At 43.3% G+C, this 26,393-nt stretch overlaps 1 protein-coding gene across 1 annotated transcript in view; it reads left to right on the plus strand.

The window, feature by feature from the left end:
- Positions 1-26,393, plus strand: part of SLC26A11 (solute carrier family 26 member 11) — a 93,575-nt gene that overhangs the window by 220 nt on the left and 66,962 nt on the right. Inside the window, exon 2 of the mRNA XM_077251480.1 lies at positions 24,847-25,096. Within this exon, the coding sequence (XP_077107595.1) occupies positions 24,875-25,096 (222 nt within the window). The 5' untranslated portion in view covers positions 24,847-24,874. The remainder of the gene's footprint in view (positions 1-24,846; positions 25,097-26,393) is intronic.

Below are 26,393 nucleotides of genomic sequence, written 5' to 3' on the forward strand. Positions count from 1 at the left end.
TATACGGTGTATCCTGTACCCCATGTATTCCCAGCCTGCCTGTTATATATAGTATATACGGTGTATCCTGTACCCCTTGTATTCCCATCCTGCCTGTTATATATAGTATATACGGTGTATCCTGTACCCCTTGTATTCCCATCCTGCCTGTTATATATAGTATATACGGTGTATCCTGTACCCCATGTATTCCCAGCCTGCCTGTCATATATAGTATATATGGTGTATCCTGTACCCCTTGTATTCCCAGCCTGTCTGTTATATATAGTATATACGGTGTATCCTGTACCCCTTGTATTCCCATCCTGCCTGTTATATATAGTATATACGGTGTATCCTGTACCCCATGTATTCCCAGCCTGCCTGTCATATATAGTATATATGGTGTATCCTGTACCCCTTGTATTCCCAGCCTGCCTGTTATATATAGTATATACGGTGTATCCTGTACCCCATGTATTCCCAGCCTGTCTGTTATATATAGTATATACGGTGTATCCTGTACCCCATGTATTCCCAGCCTGCCTGTTATATATAGTATATACGGTGTATCCTGTAACCCATGTATTCCCAGCCTGCCTGTTATATATAGTATATACGGTGTATCCTGTACCCCATGTATTCCCAGCCTGCCTGTTATATATAGTATATATGGTGTATCCTGTACCCCATGTATTCCCAGCCTGCCTGTCATATATAGTATATATGGTGTATCCTGTACCCCATGCATTCCCAGCCTGTCTGTTATATATAGTATATACGGTGTATCCTGTACCCCATGTATTCCCATCCTGTCTGTCATATATAGTATATATGGTGTATCCTGTACCCCATGTATTCCCAGCCTGCCTGTCATATATAGTATATACGGTGTATCCTGTACCCCATGTATTCCCAGCCTGTCTGTTATATATAGTATATACGGTGTATCCTATACCCCTTGTATTCCCAGCCTGTCTGTTATATATAGTATATACGGTGTATCCTGTACCCCATGTATTCCCAGCCTGTCTGTTATATATAGTATATATGGTGTATCCTGTACCCCATGTATTCCCAGCCTGCCTGTCATATATAGTATATATGGTGTATCCTGTACCCCATGTATTCCCAGCCTGCCTGTTATATATAGTATATACGGTGTATCCTGTACCCCATGTATTCCCAGCCTGCCTGTTATATATAGTATATACGGTGTATCCTGTACCCCATGTATTCCCAGCCTGTCTGTTATATATAGTATATATGGTGTATCCTGTACCCCATGTATTCCCATCCTGCCTGTTATATATATATAGTATATACGGTGTATCCTGTACCCCATGTATTCCCAGCCTGTCTGTTATATATAGTATATATGGTGTATCCTGTACCCCATGTATTCCCAGCCTGTCTGTTATATATAGTATATACGGTGTATCCTGTACCCCATGTATTCCCAGCCTGTCTGTTATATATAGTATACACGGTGTATCCTGTACCCCATGTATTCCCAGCCTGTCTGTTATATATAGTATATATGGTGTATCCTGTACCCCATGTATTCCCAGCCTGCCTGTCATATATAGTATATATGGTGTATCCTGTACCCCATACATTCCCACCCTGCCTGTCATATATAGTATATATGGTGTATCCTGTACCCCATGTATTCCCAGCCTGTCTGTTATATATAGTATATACGGTGTATCCTGTACCCCATGTATTCCCAGCCTGTCTGTTATATATAGTATATATGGTGTATCCTGTACCCCATGTATTCCCAGCCTGCCTGTCATATATAGTATATATGGTGTATCCTGTACCCCATGCATTCCCAGCCTGTCTGTTATATATAGTATATACGGTGTATCCTGTACCCCATGTATTCCCATCCTGTCTGTCATATATAGTATATATGGTGTATCCTGTACCCCATGTATTCCCATCCTGCCTGTTATATATAGTATATATGGTGTATCCTGTACCCCATGTATTCCCAGCCTGCCTGTCATATATAGTATATACGGTGTATCCTATACCCCATGTATGCCCATCCTGTCTCTTATATATAGTATATACGGTGTATCCTGTACCCCATGTATTCCCAGCCTGTCTGTTATATATAGTATATATGGTGTATCCTGTACCCCATGTATTCCCAGCCTGCCTGTCATATATAGTATATACGGTGTATCCTGTACCCCATGTATTCCCAGCCTGTCTGTTATATATAGTATATACGGTGTATCCTGTACCCCTTGTATTCCCATCCTGCCTGTTATATATAGTATATACGGTGTATCCTGTACCCCATGTATTCCCAGCCTGTCTGTTATATATAGTATATACGGTGTATCCTGTACCCCATGTATTCCCAGCCTGTCTGTTATATATAGTATATACGGTGTATCCTGTACCCCATGTATTCCCAGCCTGTCTGTTATATATAGTATATACGGTGTATCCTATACACCATGTATTCCCATCCTGCCTGTTATATATAGTATATATGGTGTATCCTGTACCCCATGTATTCCCAGCCTGCCTGTCATATATAGTATATACGGTGTATCCTATACCCCATGTATTCTCATTCTGCCTGTCATATATAGTATATACGGTGTATCCTATACCCCATGTATTCCCAGCCTGCCTGTCATATATAGTATATACGGTGTATCCTATACCCCATGTATTCCCAGCCTGCCTGTCATATATAGTATATACGGTGTATCCTATACCCCATGTATTCCCAGCCTGCCTGTCATATATAGTATATACGGTGTATCCTGTACCCCTTGTATTCCCATCCTGCCTGTTATATATAGTATATACGGTGTATCCTGTACCCCATGTATTCCCATCCTGCCTGTCTGTTATATATAGTATATACGGTGTATCCTGTACCCCATGTATTCCCAGCCTGCCTGTCATATATAGTATATACGGTGTATACTGTACCCCATGTATTCCCAGCCTGTCTGTTATATATAGTATATACGGTGTATCCTGTACCCCATGTATTCCCAGCCTGTCTGTTATATATAGTATATACGGTGTATCCTGTACCCCATGTATTCCCATCCTGCCTGTCTGATATATGTAGTATATACGGTGTATCCTGTACCCCATGTATTCCCATCCTGCCTGTTATATATATAGTATATACGGTGTATCCTGTACCCCATGTATTCCCATCCTGCCTGTCTGTTATATATAGTATATACGGTGTATCCTGTACCCCTTGTATTCCCATCCTGCCTGTTATATATAGTATATATGGTGTATCCTGTACCCCTTGTATTCCCAGCCTGTCTGTTATATATAGTATATACGGTGTATCCTGTACCCCATATATTCCCAGCCTGTCTGTTATATATAGTATATATGGTGTATCCTGTACCCCATGTATTCCCAGCCTGCCTGTCATATATAGTATATACGGTGTATCCTGTACCCCGTGTATTCCCAGCCTGTCTGTCATATATAGTATATACGGTGTATCCTGTACCCCTTGTATTCCCATCCTGCCTGTTATATATAGTATATATGGTGTATCCTGTACCCCATGTATTCCCATCCTGCCTGTTATATATAGTATATATGGTGTATCCTGTACCCCATGTATTCCCAGCCTGTCTGTTATATATAGTATATACGGTGTATCCTGTACCCCATGTATTCCCAGCCTGTCTGTTATATATAGTATATACGGTGTATCCTGTACCCCATGTATTCCCATCCTGCCTGTTATATATAGTATATATGTTGTATCCTGTACCCCATGTATTCCCATCCTGCCTGTTATATATAGTATATACGGTGTATCCTGTACCCCATGTATTCCCAGCCCGTCTGTTATATATAGTATATACGGTGTATCCTGTACCCCATGTATTCCCAGCCTGTCTGTTATATATAGTATATACGGTGTATCCTATACCCCTTGTATTCCCATCCTGCCTGTTATATATAGTATATACGGTGTATCCTGTACCCCATGTATTCCCATCCTGCCTGTCTGTTATATATAGTATATACGGTGTATCCTGTACCCCTTGTATTCCCATCCTGCCTGTTATATATAGTATATACGGTGTATCCTGTACCCCTTGTATTCCCAGCCTGTCTGTTATATATAGTATATACGGTGTATCCTGTACCCCATGTATTCCCAGCCTGTCTGTTATATATAGTATATACGGTGTATCCTGTACCCCATGTATTCCCAGCCTGTCTGTCATATATAGTATATACGGTGTATCCTGTACCCCTTGTATTCCCATCCTGCCTGTTATATATAGTATATATGGTGTATCCTGTACCCCATGTATTCCCATCCTGCCTGTCATATATAGTATATACGGTGTATCCTGTACCCCATGTATTCCCAGCCTGTCTGTCATATATAGTATATACGGTGTATCCTGTACCCCTTGTATTCCCATCCTGCCTGTTATATATAGTATATACGGTGTATCCTGTACCCCATGTATTCCCATCCTGCCTGTCATATATAGTATATACGGTGTATCCTGTACCCCATGTATTCCCAGCCTGCCTGTCATATATAGTATATACGGTGTATCCTATACACCATGTATTCCCAGCCTGCCTGTCATATATAGTATATACGGTGTATCCTGTACCCCATGTATTCCCAGCCTGTCTGTTATATATAGTATATACGGTGTATCCTATACCCCTTGTATTCCCATCCTGCCTGTTATATATAGTATATACGGTGTATCCTGTACCCCATGTATTCCCATCCTGCCTGTCTGTTATATATAGTATATACGGTGTATCCTGTACCCCATGTATTCCCAGCCTGCCTGTCATATATAGTATATACGGTGTATACTGTACCCCATGTATTCCCAGCCTGTCTGTTATATATAGTATATACGGTGTATCCTGTACCCCATGTATTCCCATCCTGCCTGTTATATATATATAGTATATACGGTGTATCCTGTACCCCATGTATTCCCATCCTGCCTGTCTGTTATATATAGTATATACGGTGTATCCTGTACCCCATGTATTCCCAGCCTGCCTGTCATATATAGTATATACGGTGTATCCTGTACCCCATGTATTCCCAGCCTGTCTGTTATATATAGTATATACGGTGTATCCTATACCCCTTGTATTCCCAGCCTGTCTGTTATATATAGTATATACGGTGTATCCTGTACCCCATGTATTCCCAGCCTGTCTGTTATATATAGTATATATGGTGTATCCTGTACCCCATGTATTCCCAGCCTGCCTGTCATATATAGTATATATGGTGTATCCTGTACCCCATGTATTCCCAGCCTGCCTGTTATATATAGTATATACGGTGTATCCTGTACCCCATGTATTCCCAGCCTGCCTGTTATATATAGTATATACGGTGTATCCTGTACCCCATGTATTCCCAGCCTGTCTGTTATATATAGTATATATGGTGTATCCTGTACCCCATGTATTCCCATCCTGCCTGTTATATATATATAGTATATACGGTGTATCCTGTACCCCATGTATTCCCAGCCTGTCTGTTATATATAGTATATATGGTGTATCCTGTACCCCATGTATTCCCAGCCTGTCTGTTATATATAGTATATACGGTGTATCCTGTACCCCATGTATTCCCAGCCTGTCTGTTATATATAGTATATACGGTGTATCCTGTACCCCATGTATTCCCAGCCTGTCTGTTATATATAGTATATATGGTGTATCCTGTACCCCATGTATTCCCAGCCTGCCTGTCATATATAGTATATATGGTGTATCCTGTACCCCATACATTCCCACCCTGCCTGTCATATATAGTATATATGGTGTATCCTGTACCCCATGTATTCCCAGCCTGTCTGTTATATATAGTATATACGGTGTATCCTGTACCCCATGTATTCCCAGCCTGTCTGTTATATATAGTATATATGGTGTATCCTGTACCCCATGTATTCCCAGCCTGCCTGTCATATATAGTATATATGGTGTATCCTGTACCCCATGCATTCCCAGCCTGTCTGTTATATATAGTATATACGGTGTATCCTGTACCCCATGTATTCCCATCCTGTCTGTCATATATAGTATATATGGTGTATCCTGTACCCCATGTATTCCCATCCTGCCTGTTATATATAGTATATATGGTGTATCCTGTACCCCATGTATTCCCAGCCTGCCTGTCATATATAGTATATACGGTGTATCCTATACCCCATGTATGCCCATCCTGTCTCTTATATATAGTATATACGGTGTATCCTGTACCCCATGTATTCCCAGCCTGTCTGTTATATATAGTATATATGGTGTATCCTGTACCCCATGTATTCCCAGCCTGCCTGTCATATATAGTATATACGGTGTATCCTGTACCCCATGTATTCCCAGCCTGTCTGTTATATATAGTATATACGGTGTATCCTGTACCCCTTGTATTCCCATCCTGCCTGTTATATATAGTATATACGGTGTATCCTGTACCCCATGTATTCCCAGCCTGTCTGTTATATATAGTATATACGGTGTATCCTGTACCCCATGTATTCCCAGCCTGTCTGTTATATATAGTATATACGGTGTATCCTGTACCCCATGTATTCCCAGCCTGTCTGTTATATATAGTATATACGGTGTATCCTATACACCATGTATTCCCATCCTGCCTGTTATATATAGTATATATGGTGTATCCTGTACCCCATGTATTCCCATCCTGCCTGTCATATATAGTATATACGGTGTATCCTGTACCCCATGTATTCCCATCCTGCCTGTCATATATAGTATATACGGTGTATCCTGTACCCCATGTATTCCCAGCCTGCCTGTCATATATAGTATATACGGTGTATCCTATACCCCATGTATTCTCATTCTGCCTGTCATATATAGTATATACGGTGTATCCTATACCCCATGTATTCCCAGCCTGCCTGTCATATATAGTATATACGGTGTATCCTATACCCCATGTATTCCCAGCCTGCCTGTCATATATAGTATATACGGTGTATCCTGTACCCCTTGTATTCCCATCCTGCCTGTTATATATAGTATATACGGTGTATCCTGTACCCCATGTATTCCCATCCTGCCTGTCTCTTATATATAGTATATACGGTGTATCCTGTACCCCATGTATTCCCAGCCTGCCTGTCATATATAGTATATACGGTGTATACTGTACCCCATGTATTCCCAGCCTGTCTGTTATATATAGTATATACGGTGTATCCTGTACCCCATGTATTCCCAGCCTGTCTGTTATATATAGTATATATGTTGTATCCTGTACCCCATGTATTCCCAGCCTGTCTGTTATATATAGTATATACGGTGTATCCTGTACCCCATGTATTCCCATCCTGCCTGTCTGATATATGTAGTATATACGGTGTATCCTGTACCCCATGTATTCCCATCCTGCCTGTTATATATATAGTATATACGGTGTATCCTGTACCCCATGTATTCCCATCCTGCCTGTCTGTTATATATAGTATATACGGTGTATCCTGTACCCCTTGTATTCCCATCCTGCCTGTTATATATAGTATATATGGTGTATCCTGTACCCCTTGTATTCCCAGCCTGTCTGTTATATATAGTATATACGGTGTATCCTGTACCCCATATATTCCCAGCCTGTCTGTTATATATAGTATATATGGTGTATCCTGTACCCCATGTATTCCCAGCCTGCCTGTCATATATAGTATATACGGTGTATCCTGTACCCCGTGTATTCCCAGCCTGTCTGTCATATATAGTATATACGGTGTATCCTGTACCCCTTGTATTCCCATCCTGCCTGTTATATATAGTATATATGGTGTATCCTGTACCCCATGTATTCCCATCCTGCCTGTTATATATAGTATATATGGTGTATCCTGTACCCCATGTATTCCCAGCCTGTCTGTTATATATAGTATATACGGTGTATCCTGTACCCCATGTATTCCCAGCCTGTCTGTTATATATAGTATATACGGTGTATCCTGTACCCCATGTATTCCCATCCTGCCTGTTATATATAGTATATATGTTGTATCCTGTACCCCATGTATTCCCATCCTGCCTGTTATATATAGTATATACGGTGTATCCTGTACCCCATGTATTCCCAGCCCGTCTGTTATATATAGTATATACGGTGTATCCTGTACCCCATGTATTCCCAGCCTGTCTGTTATATATAGTATATACGGTGTATCCTATACCCCTTGTATTCCCATCCTGCCTGTTATATATAGTATATACGGTGTATCCTGTACCCCATGTATTCCCATCCTGCCTGTCTGTTATATATAGTATATACGGTGTATCCTGTACCCCTTGTATTCCCATCCTGCCTGTTATATATAGTATATACGGTGTATCCTGTACCCCTTGTATTCCCAGCCTGTCTGTTATATATAGTATATACGGTGTATCCTGTACCCCATGTATTCCCAGCCTGTCTGTTATATATAGTATATACGGTGTATCCTGTACCCCATGTATTCCCAGCCTGTCTGTCATATATAGTATATACGGTGTATCCTGTACCCCTTGTATTCCCATCCTGCCTGTTATATATAGTATATATGGTGTATCCTGTACCCCATGTATTCCCATCCTGCCTGTCATATATAGTATATACGGTGTATCCTGTACCCCATGTATTCCCAGCCTGTCTGTCATATATAGTATATACGGTGTATCCTGTACCCCTTGTATTCCCATCCTGCCTGTTATATATAGTATATACGGTGTATCCTGTACCCCATGTATTCCCATCCTGCCTGTCATATATAGTATATACGGTGTATCCTGTACCCCATGTATTCCCAGCCTGCCTGTCATATATAGTATATACGGTGTATCCTATACACCATGTATTCCCAGCCTGCCTGTCATATATAGTATATACGGTGTATCCTGTACCCCATGTATTCCCAGCCTGTCTGTTATATATAGTATATACGGTGTATCCTATACCCCTTGTATTCCCATCCTGCCTGTTATATATAGTATATACGGTGTATCCTGTACCCCATGTATTCCCATCCTGCCTGTCTGTTATATATAGTATATACGGTGTATCCTGTACCCCATGTATTCCCAGCCTGCCTGTCATATATAGTATATACGGTGTATACTGTACCCCATGTATTCCCAGCCTGTCTGTTATATATAGTATATACGGTGTATCCTGTACCCCATGTATTCCCATCCTGCCTGTTATATATATATAGTATATACGGTGTATCCTGTACCCCATGTATTCCCATCCTGCCTGTCTGTTATATATAGTATATACGGTGTATCCTGTACCCCATGTATTCCCAGCCTGCCTGTCATATATAGTATATACGGTGTATCCTATACCCCATGTATTCCCATCCTGCCTGTCATATATAGTATATACGGTGTATCCTGTACCCCATGTATTCCCAGCCTGTCTGTTATATATAGTATATACGGTGTATCCTGTACCCCATGTATTCCCAGCCTGTCTGTTATATATAGTATATACGGTGTATCCTGTACCCCATGTATTCCCATCGTGCCTGTTATATATAGTATATATGTTGTATCCTGTACCCCATGTATTCCCATCCTGCCTGTTATATATAGTATATACGGTGTATCCTGTACCCCATGTATTCCCAGCCCGTCTGTTATATATAGTATATACGGTGTATCCTGTACCCCATGTATTCCCAGCCTGTCTGTTATATATAGTATATACGGTGTATCCTATACCCCTTGTATTCCCATCCTGCCTGTTATATATAGTATATACGGTGTATCCTGTACCCCATGTATTCCCATCCTGCCTGTCTGTTATATATAGTATATACGGTGTATCCTGTACCCCTTGTATTCCCATCCTGCCTGTTATATATAGTATATACGGTGTATCCTGTACCCCTTGTATTCCCAGCCTGTCTGTTATATATAGTATATACGGTGTATCCTGTACCCCATGTATTCCCAGCCTGTCTGTTATATATAGTATATACGGTGTATCCTGTACCCCATGTATTCCCAGCCTGTCTGTCATATATAGTATATACGGTGTATCCTGTACCCCTTGTATTCCCATCCTGCCTGTCATATATAGTATATACGGTGTATCCTGTACCCCATGTATTCCCATCCTGCCTGTCATATATAGTATATACGGTGTATCCTGTACCCCATGTATTCCCAGCCTGTCTGTTATATATAGTGTATATACGGTGTATCCTGTACCCCATGTATTCCCAGCCTGTCTGCTATATATAGTATATACGGTGTATCCTGTACCCCATGTATTCCCAGCCTGTCTGTTATATATAGTATATACGGTGTATCCTGTACCCCATGTATTCCCATCCTGCCTGTTATATATAGTATATATGTTGTATCCTGTACCCCATGTATTCCCATCCTGCCTGTTATATATAGTATATACGGTGTATCCTGTACCCCATGTATTCCCAGCCCGTCTGTTATATATAGTATATACGGTGTATCCTGTACCCCATGTATTCCCAGCTTGTCTGTTATATATAGTATATACGGTGTATCCTATACCCCTTGTATTCCCATCCTGCCTGTTATATATAGTATATACGGTGTATCCTATACCCCTTGTATTCCCAGCCTGCCTGTTATATATAGTATATACGGTGTATCCTGTACCCCATGTATTCCCATCCTGCCTGTCTGTTAGGGCTGTCCCACACGTCCAGATAATTCCGGTACCGGAATAAATCGGTACCGGAGTTATCCGTGTCCGTGTGCCTGGGAACTCACGGAGGCCATACCTGCGGCACACGTGTGCCGCCCGTATGGCGAGTGGGTACCACACGGAGCGTGTGGTACCCACTCTGCATGGTGCTGAAGCTGCGATTCATATCCTCTCTGCAGTAACGTTTGCTGCAGAGAAAATATGAAGAATAGTGTTAAAAATAAAGATTTAGGTGTCCGCCGCCCCCCCCACCCCCTGTGCGCCCCCCCGCTGGTCAGAAAATACTTACCCGGGTCCCCCGTCGGCTGTCGCTCCTTCTTGGTCTTGCCGCGGCTTCTCCTGCATGCGGTCACGTGGGCCCGATCATTTACAGTCATGAATATGTGGCTCCACCTCCATAGGGGCGGAGCCGACTATTCATGATTGTAATTGATCGGCCCCACGTGACCGCATACAGTAGGAGGCGCGGCCAGACCAGGAAGGAGCGACAGCCGACGGGGGACCCGGATAAGTATTTTCTGACCAGCGGGGGGGCGCACAGGGGGTGGGAGGGCGGCGGACACCTAAATCTTTATTTTTAACACTATTCTTCATATTTTCTCTATAGCAAACGCTGCTACAGGGAAGATATGAATACCGGCTTCAGCACCATGTGGGGGGGACAGCGCTTACTGTAGCGCTGTCTCCTGCACGCACACGGACCCCAGACGGAGAATGTCCGTGTGAGGTGCGTGTTTTACGCGGACCCATTGACTCTATTGGGTCCGTGTAAAACGTGCGCTCCCACGAACACTGACATGTCTCCGTGTTTGGCACACGGAGACACGGTCCGCACACGGTCCGCAAAAAATCAATGACATCTGAACAGATGCATTGATTTTTATGGGTCTACGTGTGTCAGTGTCTCCGGTACGTGAGGAAACTGTCACCTCACGTACCGGAGCCACTGACGTGTGAAACCGGCCTTAGGCCTCTTTCACACGTCAGTGTCTCCGGTACGTGTAGTGACAGTTTTCTCACGTACCGGAGACACTGACACACGTAGACCCATTCAAATGAATGGGTCTATGCACATGTGCGTGTTTTCACACGGACCGTATGTCCGTGCTGAAAACACGTCGACATGTCCGTTTTCCACCGGCAGCACGGACCACAATACGGACAGCACACGTGCACACGGAGAACAGTGTGCACTCTCCTCCGTGTGCACGTACCGCCCGCAGGAGAGACAGCGCTACAGTAAGCGCTGTCCCCCCCGCTGTGGTGCTGAAGGCAGCATTCATCTCTTCTCCCCCGCCGGAGAGAAGAGATGAAAGATCTTTTTTTTTTTTTTTTTTTTTGTGAACAATAAAGTTTTCATGTGCCCCCCGCCTCCCCCCTCAGTGCGCCGCCTGGTCCCTTGCCGCAGAAATACTCACCCGGCTCCCGCGATGTCTCCTCTGTCCTCTCCACGCTGGCAGCTTCTCCTGTGTGAGCGGTCACGTGGTACCGCTCATTACAGTCAGGGAATATTCACTGACTGTAATGAGCGCTCCCACGTGACCGCTCACACAGGAGAAGCTGCCGGAGCTGAGAGGACAGAGGAGACATCGCAGGAGCTGGCCGGGTGAGTATTTCTGCGGCAAGGGGGCAGGCGGCGCACTGAGGGGGGGGGGGACGGGGACGCGGACGCACATGCAAACTTTATTTCCCCCCCCCCCCAAAAAAAAAAAAGATCTTTCATCTCTTCTCTCCAACAAACGCTGGGGGAGAAGAGATGAATTCTGCCTTCAGCACCACATGCGGGGGGGACAGCGCTTAGTGTAGCGCTGTCTCTCCTGCACGGTCCGTGTGGTCCTCAGGCGGCACACGGGCGGCACACGGATGCTGCACGTATGTGCCACTTGAGCACACGGACATACGGACACGGATATCTCCGGTACCGTTTTTTTCCGGTACCGGAAATATCAGGACGTGTGAAAGAGCCCTTAGGCCGGTTTCACACGTCAGTGGCTCCGGTACGTGAGGTGACAGTTTCCTCACGTACCGGAGACACTGACACAGGTAGACCCATAAAAATCAATGCATCTGTTCAGATGTCATTGATTTTTTGCGGACCGTGTCTCCGTGTGCCAAACACGGAGACATGTCAGTGTTCGTGGGAGCGCACGTATTACACGGACCCAATAGAGTCAATGGGTCCGTGTAAAACACGGACCTCACACGGACATTCTCCGTCTGGGGTCCGTGTGCGTGCAGGAGACAGCGCTACAGTAAGCGCTGTCCCCCCACATGGTGCTGAAGCCGCGATTCATATGTTCCCTGTAGCAGCGTTTGCTGCAGAGAAAATATGAATAATAGTGTTTAAAATAAAGATCTATGTGTCCGCCGCCCCCCCCCCACCCCCTGTGCGCCCCCCCGCTGGTCAGAAAATACTTACCCGGGTCCCCCGTCGGCTGTCGCTCCTTCCTGGTCTGGCCGCGGCTTCCACTGTATGCGGTCACGTGGGGCCGATCATTTACAATCATGAATAGTCGGCTCCGCCCCTATGGGAGGTGGAGCCACATATTCATGACTGTAAATGATCGGGCCCACGTGACCGCATACACTAGAAGCCGCGGCCAGACCAGGAAGGAGCGACAGCCGACGGGGGACCCGGGTAAGTATTTTCTGACCAGCGGGGGGGTGCACAGGGGGTGGGGGGGCGGCGGACACATAGATCTTTATTTTAAACACTATTATTCATATTTTCTCTGCAGCAAACGCTGCTACAGGGAACATATGAATCGCGGCTTCAGCATGATGCAGAGTGGGTACCACACGCTCCGTGTGGTACCCACTCGCCATACGGGCGGCACAAGTGTGCCGCACGTATGGCCTCCGTGAGTTCCCAGGCACACGGACACGGATAACTCCGGTACCGATTTATTCCGGTACCGGAATTATCTGGACGTGTGGGACAGCCCTTATATATAGTATATACGGTGTATCCTGTACCCCTTGTATTCCCATCCTGCCTGTTATATATAGTATATACGGTGTATCCTGTACCCCTTGTATTCCCATCCTGCCTGTTATATATAGTATATACGGTGTATCCTGTACCCCATGTATTCCCAGCCCGTCTGTTATATGTAGTATATACGGTGTATCCTGTACCCCATGTATTCCCATCCTGCCTGTTATATATAGTATATACGGTGTATCCTGTACCCCTTGTATTCCCATCCTGCCTGTTATATATAGTATATACGGTGTATCCTGTACCCCATGTATTCCCAGCCCGTCTGATATATGTAGTATATACGGTGTATCCTGTACCCCATGTATTCCCATCCTGCCTGTTATATATAGTATATACGGTGTATCCTGTACCCCATGTATTCCCAGCCTGTCTGTTATATATAGTATATACGGTGTATCCTGTACCCCATGTATTCCCAGCCTGCCTGTTATATATAGTATATATGGTGTATCCTGTACCCCATGTATTCCCAGCCTGCCTGTTATATATAGTATATATGGTGTATCCTGTACCCCATGTATTCCCAGCCTGCCTGTTATATATAGTATATACGGTGTATCCTGTACCCCATGTATTCCCATCCTGCCTGTTATATATATGGTATATATGGTGTATCCTGTACCCCATGTATTCCCAGCCTGCCTGTTATATATAGTATATATGGTGTATCCTGTACCCCATGTATTCCCAGCCTGCCTGTTATATATAGTATATATGGTGTATCCTGTACCCCATGTATTCCCAGCCTGCCTGTTATATATAGTATATATGGTGTATCCTGTACCCCATGTATTCCCATCCTGCCTGTTATATATAGTATATACGGTGTATCCTGTACCCCATGTATTCCCATCCTGCCTGTCATATATAGTATATACGGTGTATCCTGTACCCCATGTATTCCCAGCCTGTCTGTTATATATAGTATATACGGTGTATCCTGTACCCCATGTATTCCCATCCTGCCTGTTATATATAGTATATACGGTGTATCCTGTACCCCATGTATTCCCAGCCTGTCTGTTATATATAGTATATACGGTGTATCCTGTACCCCATGTATTCCCATCCTGCCTGTTATATATAGTATATACGGTGTATCCTGTACCCCATGTATTCCCATCCTGCCTGTTATATATAGTATATGCGGTGTATCCTGTACCCCATGTATTCCCATCCTGCCTGTTATATATATGGTATATATGGTGTATCCTGTACCCCATGTATTCCCAGCCTGTCTGTCATATATAGTGTATATACGGTGTATCCTGTACCCCATGTATTCCCAGCCTGTCTGTTATATATAGTATATACGGTGTATCCTGTACCCCATGTATTCCCAGCCTGTCTGTTATATATAGTATATATGGTGTATCCTGTACCCCATGTATTCCCATCCTGTCTGTTACCGTATATATAGTATATATGGTGTATCCTGTACCCCATGTATTCCCAGCCTGTCTGTCATATATAGTGTATATACGGTGTATCCTGTACCCCATGTATTCCCAGCCTGTCTGTTATATATAGTATATACGGTGTATCCTGTACCCCATGTATTCCCATCCTGCCTGTTATATATATGGTATATATGGTGTATCCTGTACCCCATGTATTCCCAGCCTGTCTGTCATATATAGTGTATATACGGTGTATCCTGTACCCCATGTATTCCCAGCCTTTCTGTTATATATATAGTATATACGGTGTATCCTGTACCCCATGTATTCCCAGCCTGTCTGTTATATATAGTATATACGGTGTATCCTGTACCCCATGTATTCCCAGCCTGTCTGTTATATATAGTATATACGGTGTATCCTGTACCCCATGTATTCCCAGCCTGTCTGTTATATATAGTATATACGGTGTATCCTGTACCCCATGTATTCCCAGCCTGTCTGTTATATATAGTATATATGGTGTATCCTGTACCCCATGTATTCCCATCCTGTCTGTTATATATAGTATATACGGTGTATCCTGTACCCCATGTATTCCCATCCTGTCTGTTATATATAGTATATATGGTGTATCCTGTACCCCATGTATTCTTGAAGCTCATCAAGAGAATGCCAAGAGTGTGCAAAGCAGTCATCAAAGCATAAGGTGGCTACTTTGAAGAACCTAGAATATAAGACATAATTTCAGTTGTTTCACACTTTTTTGTTAAGTATATAATTCCACCTGTGTTAATTCATAGTTTTGATGCCCTCAGTGTGAATGTACAACATTCATAGTCATGAAAATACAGAAAAATCTTTAAATGAGAAGGTGTGTCCAAACTTTTGGTCTGTACTGTATGTAGCAGAGCTGAGTTAGTAATTCCATGGCATTAGTCCTGTGTGTGTATGTAGCAGAGCTGAGTCAGTAATTCCATGGCATTAGTCCTGTGTCTGTATGTAGCAGAGCTGAGTCAGTAATTCCATGGCATTAGTCCTGTGTGTGTATGTAGCAGAGCTGAGTCAGTAATTTCATGGCATTAGTCCTGTGTGTGTATGTAGCAGTGCTGAGTCAGTAATTCCATGGCATTAGTCCTGTGTGTGTATGTAGCAGAGCTGAGTCAGTAATTCCATGGCATTAGTCCTGTGTGTGTATGTAGCAGTGCTGAGTCAGTAATTTCATGGCATTAGTCCTGTGTGTGTATGTAGCAGTGCTGAGTCAGTAATTCCATGGCATTAGTCCCGTGTCTGTATGTAGCAGAGCTGAGTCAGTAATTTCATGGCATTAGTCCTGTGTGTGTATGTAGCAGTGCTGAGTCAGTAATTCCATGGCATTAGTCCTGTGTGTGTATGTAGCAGTGCTGAGTCAGTAATTCCATGGCATTAGTCCCGTGTCTGTATGTAGCAGAGCTGAGTCAGTAATTCCATGGCATTAGTCCTGTGTGTGTATGTAGCAGTGCTGAGTCAGTAATTCCATGGCATTAGTCCTGTGTGTGTATGTAGCAGAGCTGAGTCAGTAATTCCATGGCATTAGTCCTGTGTGTGTATGTAGCAGTGCTGAGTCAGTAATTTCATGGCATTAGTCCTGTGTGTGTATGTAGCAGAGCTGAGTCAGTAATTCCATGGCATTAGTCCTGTGTGCGTATGTAGCAGAGCTGAGTCAGTAAACTCTCCATTACTTATCTGTGTATTTATAGATGATGTCTCAAACCCGAGGGATTTTGAATTGCAGGACTTTCCAAGTTATGGGAAAGTAGTCAATAGGCGGAAGGATATTTCATGATGTCTCGCATACAGTGACGATATGCTGTGTACCACATGTGACCACTGCAGCCAGTCAGAAGTACAAGACCAGTGATTGGCTGCAGCGGTTACTTCTGCTGTGATCTGAGGCATGATATTTTTGGTATACACGGCTGGATAGTTGCGGAGGTCACTGGTGTCTGATCTGACCGTCCCAGATGGGCCGACTATGACGCTCCTCTCCTTGGCGTTTCTTCGCCGTGTCTCCAGGATGTAAACAGGTGACGTCTCTGCTTCCTTGTAGCACAGACCTGTTTGTCTTGTAATGAATGAATGTTTGAGTGTTAATAACCTCCTCACCTCTTACTGCTGCTAGTGACTCCGCTTTCCAGAAAAGGAGTTTTCTATTTCCTGCAAAATGGACCCGAAATATTGTAAAACACCTCAAATAATGAACACTGCAGATCCTCACTCCCCTGGGCCCAGGGTTGAGATATTTCAGAACAGTCTGTAAAAATGTGGCAGTTTTTTTGCCTTGTTTGTAAAATAAATGTAAAGTGTCCATGATTTTTAGAAGCTGAAGAAACTTGTACAGATTATTTTGACAGTAATTATCAGTTTACAGTGAATGCCGCTCATGTACTTACATCAGAATTATGGTCTGTAGACATGTACGACTTATAATCATAGTGATATATTATGGCTTTCCAATGAGCCCATAATATATATATTATCTGTGATTTTTCCAGCTGTTCTCCGGCGTTATAGTGGCATAAAATCTGATTTTATACAAATCGACGTCTGTTGTACAAAATGTATAATGAATTTTTGCCAAAGTCAGCACAACGAGTACGTGTATTACTCTAAAATATCAAACCAAAAAAAACCACCCCTTAAGGTACCTTCACACTAAGCGACTTTGCAGCAAGAACGACGACGATCCGTGATGTTGCAGCGTCCTGGATAGCAATCTCGTTGTGTTTGACACGCAGCAGCGATCTGGATCCCGCTGTGATATCGCTGGTCGGAGCTAGAAGGCCAGAACTTTATTTTGTCGCTGGATCACCCGCTGTCATCGCTGGATCGGTGTGTGTGACACCGATCCAGCGATGTGTTCACTTGTAACCAGGGTAAATATCGGGTTACTAAGTGCAGGGCCGCGCTTAGTAACCCGATATTTACCCTGGTTACCATTGTAAAAGTAAAAAAAAAACACTACATACTCACATTCCGGTGTCTGTCACGTCCCCCGCCGACGGCTTCCCTGCACTGAATGTGTCAGCGCCACCGCTGTGCTCTGCTTTACGGCCGGCCGGCCCCAGCAACCTAAACGGCGACGCTGCAGCGATCGGCTCGTTGTCTATATCGCTGCAGCGTCGCTGAGTGTGACGGTACCTTTAGAAAATGAGGTTTTCTAAAATCCATAATAATTGTAATCAAGCACAGCAAAAAATATATATAAAAAACAATGTTTATTAAAAAAATAAATCTGGATTTAGCACTTCTATGACTAAGGACTCTTTGCAGTCCGAAACGCGTAAGACTATAATTTTTTTTTTTTTAAATCTTTTTTTATGGAGATAATTGTCTTTTTGCAGTACTGGATAACAATTGTTCCTATACTCCTGCTGCTACTCGAGGACACTGGCCTGAAGATTCCATAATCGCACATACATTTAATTTTTGGCATTTCTCATATTGGTGGCAAGCTCATATGTTTTATTTTCTCAGCTCTGTTTGCGTTGTGTGTGGTTTTGTGCGCTGCTCTCTTGTATCCTACACAATACGGTGGTCAGATGTTATCAGCGATGGCTGTTGCTCCATCTCCAATACTGTCCTATCTATAAGGCAATGAGTGCTAATATTACTGCTGTGTGCTACAATAAGAAAACCACAGATATTATCTCTCTACTACTGTCAGATCTTCGTGAATTGATGGTGACTGATAAAAACTATAGTCTAGCCCTAATTGTTCTGCAATGCTATGAAACCGCCCATCCTTATGTCTCTTGTGTTGGATGTTTTTTTTTTTATTGATTTCTTATTGTCTTTTTATTTGTTACTATTGAAAGGTTAAAAGATTTTTCTGGCTTAGTATGTCGAGTATACCAGTTTTCGCTGTTCGCAAGAGAGCATCCTGCACTATTTCATACAGAAGCATCCAGTAAAAATGTATATTACAGAATATAAATTAAAAAAAAATTATATCTATCTATCTATCTATATTACACAGCTCAAAAGAATAAAGGGAACACTTAAACAACAGAATATATCTCCAAGGAAATCAAACTTCTGTGAAATATCACTGTCCACTTAGGTAGCAACACTGTTTGACAATCAATTTCACATGTTGTTGTGCAATGGAATAGACAACAGAAGGAAATTATTGGCAATTATCAAGACACCCTCAATAAATGAGTGGTTCTGCAGGTGGGGACCACAGACCACATCACAGTACGCAGTAATGCTTTCTGGCTGATGTTTTGGTCTCTTTTGAATGTTGGTTATGCTTTCACACTCGTGGTAGCATGAGACGGACTCTACAGCCCACACAAGTGGCTCAGGTAGTGCAGCTCATCCAGGATGGCACGTCAATGTGAGCTCTGGCAAGAAGGTTTGCGGTGTCTGTCAGCGTAGAGTCCAGAGGCTGGAGGCGCTACTTGGAGACAGGCCAGGAAACGTGGAGGGAGCAATAGGAGGGCAACAACCCAGCAGCAGGACTGCTACCTCAGCCTTTGTGCAAGGAGGAACAGGAGGAGCACTGCCAGAGCCCTGCAAAATGACCTCCAGCAGGCCACAAATGTGCATGTGTCTGCACAAACGGTTAGAAACTGACTCCACGAGGATGGTCTGAGTGCCCTACATCCACAGATGGGGGTTGTGCTCACAGCCCAACAATGTGCAGGAGGCTTGGCATTTGCCACAGAACACCAGGATTGGCAAATTCACCACTGGCGCCCTGTTCTCTTCACAGATGAAAGCAGGTTCACAATGAGCACATGTGGCAGACGTGACAGTCTGGAGACGCCGTGGAGAGCAATCCGCTGCCTACAACATCCTTCAGCATGACCGGTTTGGTAGTGGGTCAGTAATGGTGTGGGGTGGCATTTCTTTGGAGGGCCACTCAGCCCTCCATGTGTTCGCCAGAGGTAGCCTGCCAATAGGTACCGAGATGAGATCCTCAGACCCCTTGTGAGACCATATGCTGGTGCGGTTGACTCTGGGTTCCTCCTAATGCAGGACAATGCCAGACCTCATGTGGCTGGAGTGTGTCAGCAGTTCCTGCAAGATGAAGGAGTTGAAGGATTGGCCCGCCCATTCCCCAGACCTGAATCCGATTGAACACATCTGGGACATCATGTCTCGCACCATCCACCAACGTCTCATTGCACCACAGACTGTCCAGGAGTTGGAGGTTGCTTTAGTCCAGGTCTGGGAGGAGATCCCTCAGGAGACCATCCATCGCCTCATCAGGGGGGATGCCCAGGCATTGTAGGGAGGGCATACAGGCATGTGGAGGCCACATACACTACTGAGCATCATTTCCTTGTTTTGAGGCATTTCCACTGAAGTTGGATCAGCCTGTAATTTGATTTTCCACTTTGATTTTGAGTATTGTTCCAAATCCAGGCCTCCATGAGATATTAATTTTGATTTACATTGATAATTTTTATGTTCTATTGTTCTCAACACATTCCACTCTGTAATGAATAAAGATTTACAAGTGGAATATTTTATTCAGTGATATCTAGGACATGGGATTTTAGTGTTCCCTTTATTTTTTGAGCAGTGTAATAATAATAATAATAGAACAACGAGAATAAAATAAGAGCAAAAAGTGGCCAATTATGAATTTGTGACAGATTTTCTTAAAGGCTGCTGGGGAGAGCTATGAGTGTGTAACTGCCAAAAGGGGCACTGTCTGGCTTCCACTAAGTGGGCTAGGTGAGTTACACAGTTATATAAGTTGAAAAAAGACATAGGTTGAACTTGATGGGACCTTTCTTCACCAATTATTCTAGTTTAAACACTTAAAAGGGTTGTTCCGAAGGCAAACTTATTTTCCTCCTAACTTCATATCTATTTGATACCATAACCTAAGCTATTTTTCTATTGTTATAGGGGCACTCCGGGTATTTTGACCGTCAAAGGGGCACACAGGGCATTATACTTTCTAGGGGGAAAAATATGGCCACTATTTTCTAGAGCACTTAGACAGGGTATTTAATATGTTAGGGGACAATTTTACCATATAGAGGTCACAAACAAGGCATTTTACTTTGTAAGGGGTACAGTGGTGGGCATTATTATGTTGGGCACTAAGAGGATCCTTGTTTGTGTACCAAACAGCAGGTGCACTAATAGGGACACATAAAGCAGCAGCTGGACCTTTTATTATTATTATTATTATTATTATTATTTTTATTATTATACAATTTTATAGTGCCATTTATTCCATGGCGCTTTACATGTGAATACGGGGCAAATATAGACAAATACATTAAATATCAGCAAAAAATAAGGCACATAGGTACATAAGGAGGGAGGACCCTGCCTGCGAGGGCTCAAAGTCTGCAGGGGATGGGTGAGGATTCACTAGGATAGGGTAGGGCAGGTTGTGCGGCGGTTCAGTAGGTTGAGGATCACTGCAGGCTGTAGGCTCTGTTTAAAGGGAACCTGTCACCCCCCCCAGGCGTTTGTAACTAAAAGAGCCACCTTGTGCAGCAGTAATGCTGCATTCTGACTAGGTGTCTCTTTTAGTTCGGGTCCCTGGCACTGATGAAATAATCGTTTTTGAAATTTGTTCCTCATACCATGAAATAGACCTTGGGGCAGGTCTTTCCCTAGATTAGGTTAGCAACGGATACCAATCGTATATTTAAAACTTAACTTTTACTCAGTTATTACTTAAAACGGTACATGTAGTCGTGTATACAAGACATAGTGTCAAAGTGCAAAGTGCAGAAGTGAAAAAAGACAAACAAAAACCTTTTTAAAAGAAACGAATTATGCAGGGTACTAGAGAACCCGCCACTACAACTGAATATAATTAAGTACTAGCTCCACATATGGAGTATAATAGTATTCCAGATTCTCACTATGGTACCAAGACACTTCTTAAACACAGTATTTTTGGGTGCCAGATATCATCATGTCTGGGTACTGTCACACATTTACATATACGGACCCCTCAATGTAACCATGCCTTTTTTCTGGCAAACCACTATACTATTGTTTAAAGTTCGTAATGCATTCTACACAGATATTCATCTTATAGCTTAGTCCATGTAGGTGTTAATTATTCAGTGGTGTGCAGTTAGTATGCTCATCAGAGTGTACCATTAGCAGCATCTCAAAGGCCTAGCACACTTATTGCCCCTATCCATTTTGAATACATCAATGCCCCAAAATACAATAGCATAGGTTCAGATAGCAGGCTACTATATATCAGGTGTCTTTGCATATGTTCCTTTAGAGATGTCCCATTGGTAACAACTCATAACAACCGCAGATTGCTACCCCTAAATATTTCGAATGCATCAATGCCTTAAACCACAATGGCATGGGTTCATATAGCGGGTTAAATGTCTTTCTGCGTAAACCACGTATACTCATCTGGGTCCACAGCGAGTCGTTCTGTGAAGCCCTTCCTTTTAAGTATATTTGTCACCGGCACTCCTCATTCTCCTACTGTTGCACGGTTCCATATTTATAATGTCTCCAGACACGTTTCATCACACTGACTCTTCAGGGGATCGTGACATTTTAAATTGAGCAGAGTAAGCGTGCTCCTCTAGTTACCTGTCTTATATGCACTGTCGCGCCGTATTTACGGACACTGAGATTCGTCATTTCCGGGTTCCATAGCTCATGCGCCACTTGTGGCTATGTAGCGCTAACTACTGGAACGCAAACAATGCAGCGTGAACCGCTGACGTCACACTCGGCAACTCGGAGTCTCGCCGATCACTGACTCTATGCGCATGCGTCCTTCTGGCTAACCTCTCAGAGTAAGTCGCTGTATTCTGGACTACATACTTGCTATCGAGTGCATTTTTCACAAACTCGCCGTGCTGCGCTCTCAATTCATGCAATGTAGATACACTTAGATAGCGTCTATAGCAAGGATAGCTTGAAAACAAGAAGTGGATTGTTCTCCACCCTGGCTCCATAAGGACATGTGCAGGTATTAAACTAATCCCTGACTCCACCTTAATTATATCAAAACATACTGGGCATCGAAACGAGTTACTCCGATGAAATTCTATACATATAGAATTATGGAAATACAGCAGAGCAAGAGAGAGCATCAAATTCTTATATTATATTTAGGACACAACAGACCCCCTATGAGTATATTGTTGGAAAGACAGAAAAGGGTGATCCTACCTCTTGGGTACCCTGTCTATTCCCATAAAATTTACCATTTTCAGATCTCCTCTATGCTTATTGTTGATGTGGTTGGCTACAGGAGTATCTCTGCGATTTATGGTGTCTCTGTGGTGTTCTCCTACTCTTCTCCTCAGTTCTCTAGAGGTTTTACCGATGTATTCCATACCACATTCACACTTCTGTGAGGCGTCTGGATTCAGGGGGAAAGACCTGCCCCTGTGGCGATTTCACGGTATGAGGAACAAATATCAAAAACGATTATTTCAGCAGTGCCAGGAACAAGAACTAAAAGAGCCACCTTGTTAGAATGCAGCATTAGTGCAGCACAAGGTGGCTCTTTTAGTTACGCCTGGGGGGGGTGACAGGTTCCCTTTAAGAAAATAAAGGACCAAACAACATCATGAAAACCAAGAAACACCAGAAAGGTCAGAGATACGTTATGGAGAAGAGTAAAGTAGGGTTAGGTTAAAAAAAAAAATCCAAAGCTCTGAAAATCTCACAGGTCACTGTTCAATCCATTTTTTTTTTTTTTTAAAGCAAGCCATAAGATGTCCTATGTACAGTTTGCAAAAAGCCATGTAGGGGGAAACAGCTAGCACGTCGGAGAAAGTGCTCTGGTCAGATAAATACACAGTAGAACTTTTTGGGCAAAATGCGATGTGTGGCGGAAAACTAACACTGAATATGTCATCCTCACTGTCACACACGGTGGCAGCATCATGCTCATGCTGTGGGGATGCTTTTCTTCAGCAGGGACAGGGAAGCTGATCAGAGTTGATGTGAAGATGGATGGGGCTAAATACAGCGCAATCTCGAGGAAATACTATTAGAAGCTGTAAAAGACTTGAAACTAGGGCGTAGGTTCACCTTCCAGGAGGACAACGACCATAAACTTACTGCCAGAGTTACAATGAAATGGTTTAGATCCAAGCATATTCATGTGTTTGCATGGCCCAGTTACCATCCAGACCTAAATCACACATCAGAATCAGTAGCATGACTTTAAAATTGCTGCTCACGGACTCTCTGCATCCAATCTCACTGAGCTAGAGCTAGTTTGGAGAGAAGAATGGGGAGAATTTTCAGTCTCTAGATCAGCAAAGCTGGTAGAGACATAATCCAAAAGATTTAAAACTAATTGCAGCGAAAGCGGTCCTACAAATTATTGACTCAAGGGGGCTGAATACAAATGCACGTCACAATTTTCAGATTTATATATTTTTTTAAATGTTAAGAAAACAATGTATAATTTCCTGTACACTTCACAAATATTTGCTGCTTAGTTTTGGTATACCACCTACAATCCCAATAAAATACATTTAAGTTTGAATGTAAAGTGAAAGAATGAAAGAGTTCCAGCAAGGCACTGTATATAATTGCTCAGATGAAAGGCTCTTTTTAGTTGTAATGCATCCCATCGCCATGGTGTGCTCATCGGGCTTTAACAGTACAGCGAAATGATGGAATCAATCTGCAGTAGAAATCAGCCCATTACTTATCACATGCATGTCTATTTTATTCTCTTTCCTTCTCACTAGGAAAATGATGTGACTGGCATCTGCAGTTATGGAGTGGCTGGCTAACCGGCAGGACCGGAGTACTGGCACCAGGATATTATCCAGGTGCTGCTCCTGGGTAGCATTGAAGAGGACATTCCCATTTCTGTGCTGGTTACCACAGTATTCTCTACAATGGATGAAGCTTGACATGATTGCTGGATTTACAGTCGGACTGACAGTGATTCCTCAGGCTCTTGCTTATGCAGAGGTGGCTGGGTTACCTGTAGAGGTAGGTGATAAATATTATAGACTGTTAGAGTTGGAAGGGACATCCAAAGTCATCGTATCCAACCCCCTGCTCAATGCAGGATTCACTAAACCATCTCAGACAGATGTCTGTCCAGCCTTTTTTTGAAGACTTCCATCGAAGGAGAACTCGCCACCTCTCGTGGCAGCCTGTTCCACTCATTGATAATCCTCACTGTCAAAACGTTTTTTTCTAATATCTAATCTGTGTCTTCTGAAGATGTTGAGATGTGGCAGGAAAATGAGCTTAAAGAGGTTGTCCTGCCTTCTGATAAATCTGCAGTCACTCTATACAGAGCACACACTGTCAGAATTCATTGGTACTGCCGGTGAGAGTGGGTGGTCACGTAACCACAAGTATATGATTTTCATACTTCAAGTCACATTCCAACTAGATGTGCTCAGCCTCTTTCACTACAAGAGAATTGAGAGAAGCCGAGCACACCTGTTGTCACACTGGGTAAAGGAGAACCAAGGTGCTCAACAAATTGGAGGGGATGGGAAGCCCAAACACTAGGGAAGGGGGAAGTGTAGACCCCCATAGGCAGATTTAACAATACCCTGTCTGCCCTAAACTGGTTCCGCACCTATCGCTGAGCAGGAACGTAATCCCTGCCTGACCCTCCCTGGATAGTGAGGGGACTGCGTGAGTGCTAGTCAGCCCTCACTACAACTAAAGACAGAGAAGGTGGACGAATGAGGGGATACACTTAGCTTAAGAAGACTACCGAGATATCACACCAGCAATCCTCCAAGAAGACTCTAGCTGACTGCTAGTACCTCAACCAAACAGAGGGAATTTGAGCTAATTCCAGCGGAAGCGACTGCAGGTATTTAAACCTTCAGCAAGGATGTGTTAATTAGCAGCAGAAGGTGGAGGTAACTGGTGGGTCCTAGAGGGAGAAGGATATCACTCTATAACAAATATGCAAAAATCAAGAAGGTGCTTGTAGAGCTAATCGCAAAGTCCTTCTACAGCTGGATCCAGTATGACTGTCACACCTGACACACCCGTGACACCTATGTAAATCACATACTTCTGGCGACGTGGCCGCCCGCTCTTACTGGCAATACTGGTGAATCCTGACAGCGTGCACACTGTTAAGACTCAGAAGTCTGCAGTCACAAAGTTATAGTAGACTTTAATTAGAATTAATTTTCCAACTTTGAGACAATAGAAAATGATTTTTGGTGTATGATGCCTTTTATTATTAACATAACAGTAAAAGGTGCAATTAGCATGATTTTAGGGGATTTAACAATGAATTAACCTCCTCTTT

Source organism: Ranitomeya variabilis, chromosome 4, assembly GCF_051348905.1.
Source record: "Ranitomeya variabilis isolate aRanVar5 chromosome 4, aRanVar5.hap1, whole genome shotgun sequence".
Lineage (NCBI taxonomy): Eukaryota > Metazoa > Chordata > Amphibia > Anura > Dendrobatidae > Ranitomeya > Ranitomeya variabilis.